This window comes from Thalia democratica, unplaced genomic scaffold (assembly GCF_965202585.1).
Source record: "Thalia democratica unplaced genomic scaffold, ktThaDemo2.hap1.1 HAP1_SCAFFOLD_632, whole genome shotgun sequence".
NCBI classification, from domain to species: domain Eukaryota; kingdom Metazoa; phylum Chordata; class Thaliacea; order Salpida; family Salpidae; genus Thalia; species Thalia democratica.
Window position 1 is genome coordinate 6,604 of NW_028139639.1, and position 9,929 is coordinate 16,532.

Consider the following 9,929-nt stretch of genomic DNA (forward strand, 5'->3'; position numbering starts at 1 on the left):
GTGGTCTGTTTAAAGTTAACAAAGATTTTCGAAGAAAAAAAGCTCATTAACCGTTATCAATAGTTAGTTAAAATAAACTAACCAACAAGTTATTTAAAACATTTTTGTGCCAAGTACTTAATAAACAAACTTTCAAAAATATTTAAGTCAGATAAAGGAAAAACAAAATTCGTTCACATAAATTAATTAGTTGCGTAATTCTCTTTACTACTATCAGCTGTTATTACCAACTTTTTAAATTTAATGTTTCATGCAACTACTAACATTATTATTAACAGCAATAATTGTTTATGCAAATGTAGCAAATATTGAGAAACTATTGCTATTAACAATCACTTGCTCTTAATAGCTTAGAACTTTGTTTCATGTTTATTGTTTGTTGTTGTTTTGGATCAAGTTCAAGAGCATATATTTTTTCTTTAACTCTTAGTTTTGATAACTGAAAAAGAAAGTAGTATAAAATCCAAACAATTTTTCCTTCGAGTTTTAAAGTTTTAGCAGGTTTAATTTTTAGTTTTGATTAAATAAGAAGTCTGAAAGCTCTTTTAAAATTAAAATTTATTTTTGAAATAAAACTTGAGATTTTGTTTTTGTTTTGGAAAGGTTACATCATGAGGTTTATAAAAAGATAAAAGAAATTGTAAAAACCTTTAACATGAAACGAAGAAAAGTTTTTGTAACAATTTTTTTCAAAAAGAAACTTATTAAACAATCTTAAAAGCTTTGAAGTTATATGTAATATATATTTAAAAAAAAGTATATGTTTTAGTAGTAGTTCAGTAGGCTATACAAGGCGCTCGTTTACAAAATAGTTAATTGCTTATTAAAACTTATTTTATTAGGGCCACCAAAGTATTGTTTATAAAGTTTGCAACAATTATTGGCTACCTTATAACATTAGTTAAAGAGGTATAATAAGTTTTTAATTTTTTTTTATTTGTTAATACTTTTAAAAAGGTAATAGAAGTAAAATAAGCTTTATATTTTGTATGATAATTTCGATTCAATGTCTCACATACATATTAACACGTAGCCAAAAAAGTTGTTATAATTTTGAATTAACTAAGTTTAGTTTCGTAAACTTATATCAAAAAGAAAAACTAATCATTTAAATGCGGTCATTAAGGTAAAACGGTTAAATTTTATAGAAAAATGAATTTAAAAGCTTACCAGTAATCAAAAATTAAAATTTCGTAATAAATTTATAGCGAACAAAAAAACAAGTACTTAAGATTGAAACAACACTAATTAGAATTAGTTTGAGTTTGTAATTATTCGTTTAAAATATGTTTTTTTTTACCACTTGGCTCATTTTTTTTTCTAATAACTTCATACTTATTTAAAAAAAATGTTTTTATTAAAAATGTTTTTTTTTTAAAAAGGTTAAATATTTTTTTCTAGATATAAACTTTATCATGAATCGTGTAATACTTTTGTCAATTGTTCTTGTTTCTTGCCTAGCTTCAGTTGCTATGTCGGGTAAGTCTAACTTATTTACATTTAAACAGTTTATAACTTACACATTTTGATTTAGTTTACTTTTTGAACTAAATGCTAAAGTTTTTGATTTCTTTAGAGTACATATAGACATAGTTGATTTTATTAATTTTACCAGGTGTTTCGATCTAACGTCTAGCCAATTAGCAATATATTGGCTATACTTCCTTTATTTATTCGCAAAAATTGCTTTTTACAAATGAGTTTTTTTTTCAAACTTTACCTCTAAAAAAATTATATTAAACTTACAACCGTTGAAAAAATTTAATAGTTTTCGTATAAATGTAAAATAAAAGAAAATAAACACATACAAAATAATGATTAAATATGTATCTATTTATCTGCAGTTATAACAAAAATTAAGTTTATTAATTAAGAATTTAAGTTAGAAAACTAATTTTCTTGCTAATATTAGATTTTTAGTTTCTTAATTGTAGCAATCTTTGTGACTTAATTAATAAAACATCACCAAAACCAATTAACGTTTATAATTAAACCGCAATAAGAATACCTGAAAAAAAAAAGTTCACTAAGACCTTAAGCTAAAGTTTGAAGGTTTTATAATAACTTAACATACTGATAAATTTTTACTATGCTGTGCTAACCATAGTTGCTGTACTAGCTTATATTAAAGTAAAGTGAATTTTAATTTCTAAAATTTTTATCATTTAAAAATATTAAAAACTTCAAAACAAATAACTTATCGAGATTTTTATTAGTTATTTTGAACAAAAAGTATTTATTTTATATATATATGTATATTTTATTTATTGTAATTTTTTTTTTTTTTTCAGACTGCCAAGTGGGCACCAACATAGAGTGTGACGTCAGCGACCACTTCGCGGGAAACCCCATCAACTCGTGCGTCACCGACTACAAAACGAACGCGATGACGTGCAAGGTGAACGACGTCAAGGTCGCCTGCGGGCACTGCGTCACCGGACCCGCCGTTACCGTGGCGACCGTCAAGAAGGTGGCAAACCTCGATGACGATTCTGATTATGACGTGGCTGACGAGACGACAACTGGTGCTAGTATGACGTCACAGACAGACAGCACCGTCACAAAAGCGACTGGAAACGAAACCACTGAACCTACTGAAGCTGTCACCGGTAAAACGGTCGAACAAACTACTTCAACTAATGCTGCGGTGAACCAAACAGCTAATGACGTCACGAAAAGCGCGAACTACACCACACCCGAAATGACGTCAGCATCCGAGAATGCCACGTCAGCTACTACATCATCGACACCCAGCGACGCGACCACCACCAAGAAACCTGATTCGGGATCGGAGCAGACCACGACCAAGAAGCCGGATTCGGGTTCGGTGCAGACCCCGGTCATCGTGGGCGTGGCTTGCGCGTTTCTGGTGGTCGCTATCGGCGCTGGCGTCCTTGTTTGGTACAAGAAGTATGTAAAGTTTTTTAATGAAATGTATTATCGATTTAATGTAGCCTGTTAATAAGTCAAACTAACTAAACAACTAAATGTGGCCTTATTTTGTTTCTATTAAAATAGTATTAGATGGTATGTGTAAAAGTTACTATTTGCGTCCTTGTGTGGCATATGAGGTACATTTTAAAAAATTTATCAATTAGTTATATTGCTAAACTTGTGTTCTTTATATATGTTTATTTATCCAATAATCAGGGTAAAAGAAACCAAAAGACTAAATTTAAGACAAAAGTTTAAGCTTTTAGTTTGGTAATGTTAAATGATTAATGTAATAACAATCAATTTCATTGCATTTAAATTTACTTATTTTAAAAGCTTCCAAAGCAATCGTTAAGTAAGTCTCAAAAAAAGTTTGTTACATGTTTTAATTTCCTTTAAGATTTTAAAACAGTAAATATCATTTAGAGTTAAGTTTGCTTAATTAAGACAACTAGTTTTAAGTTACTAGATTAGTGAGAGGATAAAAACTTGAAAACGTTTTAATGTGGAAGCTTTCCTTAAATTAAATTCAATAGTCTTATATTTAATTACACAATAAACAGTTTTTTTTTTTCAATTTAAAACCTAGATTATTTAACTTATTAAATTAAGTATGTTAAAATAGCAAATACTAAAGAATATAAAAAGTTCATATATTTGTTATACAAATAATGTTTTTATATTTGCAGCAGAAATGATGTAAAAAGCGACAAAGATATAGAAATGAACAATTGCCAAAATAACTAGTTTTTGTTAGTTTTCTTATAATGAATCTTAAAATTTATTAAACTTTAAGCAAAATTATAGACATTTATAAATTATAAAATCTCAACATGGTTTTGATTTAAAAACTCAGTGTTTAAGATATGTTACTAATAGAAAACTTTTATAGCAGCTTTAAGTATTTAATAAAAAGTTAAAGACTTAAAGGATTGACGTAAACTTGAAGTAGTACAATTAATTTTTGCAGTAAAATTTTTTGATAAATTAATCTTTACTTTTTATGACCTAAATTTATTTTCTAAACTATACAAAAAAATTTTACAGGTCATTGACAAAGACTGGTTTTCCTATGGTCTGTACAAATGGCAGAATTCTGCAACTATTAGGAAATAAGTGATGTTCTTTTACTAAACTGTGCTTTAGACTGGTTCAGTTTACATTCCTTCTTATAATTTCTTAAAATGTTTTAGCTTATTAAAGCTGGTTTGTGTACTTATCACTTTTAAAACTTTCCAGTTACGCAAAGTTTGTTTTCTACAATATTCTTACAAACTATCTCAATAACTAGTTTTGTTGTGATCTTTATTTTAGTTTCAAGGTTGAAGACATTGACTTATGAATATTTTTGAGATTTTTGTATAAAAAATGAGGTCAATGTTCACAACTATTAGCTATAAAACTTTAATTTGAACTTTTCAACTTTTCAATAAAGTTATTATATAAGATAACTGTTTTTCTTCAAATATGTGTTTTTTGTTTTATTTTTGCACGCTTATTTGTTGATCAAATAAACAATAAAACCAAAGAATAAAATCAATTTGTACGACTTATAGATTAAAATATTATTTCGTACTTCAATGACTACTTTCTAAATATATTTTGAAAAACTTAAAGTTAATATAAAAGTAATAAATATTTGTACTTTAAATTTTACCAACGTTATAAAGGTATAGGTATCTGGTTTAAAAGTAGTTTTTGTAATAAAATCGACAATAGCTTTTTTCAACCTATTTGAAGCTAGATTTGCGTTTTTTTATATTTCATTAACAGCTGTTTAAAAAAACTTTTGAAAATTAGTAATTTTGAAAAATATAAATAATCTAGTGCTTTTCTGCCAAAATTTTAGCTAAACGCTGTTAATAATTAAAAAAACCTTTAAAACTAAAACACTTTAAAGGCTTTTATATCCGAAGTAGTTTATATGTACTAAAAGAATAAATTTTGACTTTACTTTTACAGCTACGCTTATACTTATGTCTTATTGTTTTCATCTACTAAAAGTAGAACTTGGTTTGCAAAATTTGTCATAACTTAAATTTGTTATAGAAAAAGTTTAGCTTAAAGTATATACTTCAAAACTCCTAAAACAAGTCAAATAACATATAAAAATAGAAATTGAATCTAAATTTTTATTAAAGAAAAATTTAGAAACCAAAAAGTTTATAGTAATATTCTAACTAATGTTAAGTTTACAACTTTTATATTTTAAAATCTATAATGGTAAGGTCAGTAATTTGTTTTCTTAACAACTCAATATACATTTATGGTTTTTACGATGCATTGTTATGCTTAACCTAGTTTTAATCTATTATGGTCAAATATAATTTTTTTGATAAATGCTTTGACGAGTGTTTTAATTTATTTAAATAAAACTTGTTTAATGAAAAAAAAGTTGAAATATGAAACAAAACACTAAACAAAATAAATGTATTATATAAAAAAGTAGAAACAAAGTTTTAAAAGTTTTTATTTTAGGCCGCCAAAATTTTTATTATTTTAAATTAAAATTTTTTTAGTTTTCAGGTTTGAATCACAAAATAGTAACCGATTCAAGCAAATAAAACCCTGTTATTAAATTAAATGCTTTAAAACGTTTCTACTAGAACAATTGACGTTCATAAAACTAGTTGACATGAAGTTTAAATTGAGTTGGAAAACATTTTATAAATAGTTTTTTAAAGCACTAAACTTCACATGATTTCTTCTATTTTAAAATCAATTTAAGAAACTGTAGAAATTTTATTTATTTGAATAAATATAGTTAGTATACTGCAGGGGCGTGTCTAGACTTTTTTCAAAGGTGGTTCACAATTTTTTTGTTAATAATTTCCCGCATAAGTACGCATTTCTTAGGTATGCACTGCCAGTTAATTACGCAATATTTAGCCGAGAAACTCTGTGTTTAAAATGCTTTTTTCTGCTTAAAAATAACAAAAAATCATTTAAGTATATTTTGGAAAAATGTTATTTTTTTTAATTTATTATACTGCAAGAATCAGAAAAATAATATTAATATTAAAAACTTTTTTTTCAAGTAACTTAATCTATAAAAATTGAAATTTTACTGAAAAAATGGGTAGTTACCTTGGATGACGTCGCACCAATATCAATCTGAAACTATATTTAATTCAGTATTGTTTTTTGCCATAATTATAGGCTTAAAATCTATATTTTATAAATACATAAATAAAACTTATTTATAATAAACCAATAAAACTTATATATTTAATTGATATTTGTGCAATATAATTTCAGCTTAATATTTGTGCAATATCATCCTAGGTAATAACCAAAAAATGTTTAGATTTATACAATTAAATTAAAATACCTTTTAAGTTATAATTAAATGTCGCCTGATGGTGCAGGAATTCTAATGATAATTTTGAAATCTTTTTGAGTTGAAAATTTAAAAAAATCAAGAACCAACTTTATGGCCTACAGATATACAAAAACAAAACAACTTAAATAAAAATATTAAAATACCATTAAATGATAAAAGAATAAATTCTAAGGTGGTGTAGTTGTCTAAAGATGATTTTGAAAACTTTCTGAATTGAACTTTTCAAGATAAAAACCCAGTTGGTTGACACATAAACAGAAAACACAAATTTTAAAGTACAAAAGCTTCACACAACATTATTGTATATAATAAACTAAGTAAAATAAAACTTAAGTGATTTTATTGGACATTTTTTAGTAAAATTGTACTTACTAGTTCAAAAACAACATTTGATCAAAAAAAATTTACTAAGTAACGATTTATAGTGGGAACTAAGAGCATCTTAGTAAAAAGTTTCCTAGAAAAAAAGCTACTTTAAAACTTTTAACTTTTATAATGTCACAATTAAAGTTTTATTTAAAATCTATTTCAGCTGGGCAAAAAGGAGCTTTTTTTTTTAAGGAAACTTATTAATCTTTCAGTGTTATAAATTCAACATTCATTATTCAAAGTTTATCAGTAACAAAAACAAAGTCAATAAACAACGTTTTTAGTGATGTTCTAAGAATCTTTTTTTCTTCTTCTTTTCTTTTTTTTCAGGGGGTTCACAGGAAACAGGAAACCAGTCAAAACACGCCCCTGGTATGCTATAAAAAGCAACCAATAGCCAACAAAATCTCATAAATTTTATTACTTTATTAAATTATTCGCATTTATAACTTAAATAGTTCAAAATGCGTTTTCTACGAACTATGTTTTTTTTGTTGTTGTAGGGTAGACCTTAAAAGATACTAATGTTTATATATAAACTTAAATTGCGAGTCATATAGATTACTATTTACTTTTTTTTGATATCAGAACTAGCTTAGAATACTGTTATAAATAATGATAAAATAATCTTTAATAACTTTAAGATACCCCACTTTAACTAACACTTAGTAAATAATCTATACGACTATTATTCATAAATTAACCGTTTTAATCTTTTAATTTTTCTATCATTAATTAATAGTAAAAATCTGTTTGAAAATAATATACTTATTTTAAGTTTCATCGGCTATATGAAGTTTCAAATAGGTACTTAACTGCACCACACGATTACTAAAAATCAAGCAATACATACATTTGATTTGAGTAAAAAACATATACGTTTATAGAAACAAACTTGTTTTTATACTAGTTTAAGTTCTTGGTAATTATTAAATATTTTTATTTTTTTAACTAGTTTTGTTTAGTAAGTTTTAATATTTTAACTTTTGTCAACAATTAATACAAAACTCAAGCAACAAATGTCTATTGCAAAAAGGTATTTTACTTTAAAATATAGTTCATTTCAAAGAAACTTTGACTTAACAGACGGTTTTTAATTTAAATAATACATAACTTACAAATTAAATAAAACTGTTTTTTCAATGAAAGTGCAATATTTTTTTCAGTAATGTTTAAAAGTATTAGAATATAGTAGATCAATAACTTTTTAGTTGGTAGTCTACAATTGTAACTTAGGTTTTTGTAGGTAGCAGTAGAAGATATTAAAATTTGGAAATAAAATAATTGGACTTTTCTTTTTAAACAAGCATCAGTTTATATATATATACTTATTGTTTTTTAATAAATGTCAAAGTTTTTAAATTTTTATGTTAAAGTTCATGAAGCATTTCAGAAACTCATATACTTTGTTTTTATGTTGTAAGAGTTATATATTTTTCCTTCTTCTCAGTATTTCAAACTTCCTAACCTTTAAATATTTCGTATAAGATAAAATTACCTTTAATCTAGAAGGAAATAGGTAAAATAAAGGAAACTAATATTGAAACGTGTTTTTAAAATACTTTTTTTTTTACTTCAAAAAAATAAATTTAGATGGTATGAAAACTACTTTGTTTAGTATTTTATAAAAGTACGTTTATAGCTATTTCTAATATTTTAGATTATTTTGTTTAATCATTGACTACTTAATTGTTTCTAGTAGTTTAAAAAAATTTACACTTAGTTCATCAAGCAAAAGATATAGTTAAGTTTTGAAAATTAAATGTCTGACTAAAGCTTAATTTTAAATTGTTTTTTACCTTAATTACAACCTCAGTATATTACAGTTTTTAGTAATAAAAATAAATCATTTTGCACAATATGTGATTAATTTATTTAAATAAACAATTAAAGTTTTCAAGCAAGTGCGATTTGTTTATTATTTACACCAGTTTTATGCTGAACCATCATATTGACACTTATCTGTTAGAAACATCTTCGCATAAGCAGTAAATCATTAAATCGTTCGTTAAGACAATAATGCAAAGTAAGCACTAATACTTTTTCGTACACTCAATATTTATGCTGGCAGTTTTATTTGTATATATAAGGAATCAATGTTAAACTAATGATTGGTAAAAAGATAAACTTTTAGAAGGGTATTGAGTTTGCTTAATACTAAGAACATAGGTACATACTTTTTTCTTTCAATACTAAAAGAAAAGTAAATCAGATAAACGGCTTGAAAAATATTTGTATACAGTTTGATAAACTATAATTTTAAAAAAAAGTTTAGCCTTAAATATTTTTAACTTTTACTTAAAGATGTTAAGATAGAAAGTAATTATATATAAATTTAAATTTCAATTCTAATAGATAAAAATAAAATACTTAAGTTTTTTTTTTAGTTAACTGATACTTTTATTTTACTTAGATAACTATAAAGTGCTAACAAAGTTTGGTTTTATAAAAAAATGTTTAAAAACTTTTCAAACCAGGTTCTTTTAAGCGTACTTATGAATAATAGTATGTACTTCAAAATTCTACTAGCTTTTTACTTGGTATCTACAGCTTTTTCTGGTTAGTTTAACTGTATTTTTTAAATTTTTCTAATTTAAACTTAGTAATTAACTTTTAAAATAAATTTACTCAGGTTTATTCACAGTATAAAAAAATTGTACTTATGAAGTTTTACACTTTAAACACTTTAAAACTAAATTAAAACTTAATGCTAAGTTTTATTTAGAATATTTTTGTTTAGTTTGTTTAGAAAGTAGAAAAATTAAGCACAGTTTATAACTTTGTATTCAAATACATTTAATAGAATATATAAAAGTTTAAAACTGTTATGTTTTCACTTATTAAATGTCTAAAATGTTAATTTCGGTCTTTATTAATTCAAAAAGAGTTGTCAAGCTATATAAGTTTTAATAAAAACATCTTACTTTAAACCTTTTGTTTTTTACAACAGCTTGCCAGCTAGGAACAGATATTGAATGTACTTACCACCGCGATTACAAATACAACTGTTTTGCTTACAAAAACAGAACGGTTTGTATTGGCAGAGATACCCGTGTGGACTGCGAACCTTGTCCCGATACCACTACACTAATACCTCCTGTAACCATGACAACGATTTCTAGTGGTTCCTTAGCCCAAAGTACAGAAGACACAAAAAATTCAACCAGAGAAGTTCCCACTGGTAAACTATCATCTGGTGTTGGGAGTACTGCGACTGAAGCTAGTTCAATCATGAAATCGAAAAAAGTTTCCAAGAAAACTGCTACTAACAGGCAAAACGTAA

General features: G+C 25.2%; 1 protein-coding gene across 1 annotated transcript; it reads left to right on the forward strand.

Moving 5' to 3' along the window:
* Window positions 1-2,081: 2,081 nt before the first annotated feature.
* Window positions 2,082-4,117, forward strand: LOC145846790 (uncharacterized). Its single transcript, XM_082953405.1, has 4 exons — window positions 2,082-2,130; window positions 2,292-2,910; window positions 3,624-3,686; window positions 3,982-4,117. The coding sequence occupies exons 2-3, from the start codon at window positions 2,387-2,389 to the stop codon at window positions 3,679-3,681; spliced, it is 582 nt and encodes a 193-aa protein (XP_082809531.1). The 5' UTR covers window positions 2,082-2,130; window positions 2,292-2,386; the 3' UTR covers window positions 3,682-3,686; window positions 3,982-4,117.
* Window positions 4,118-9,929: the final 5,812 nt, after the last annotated feature.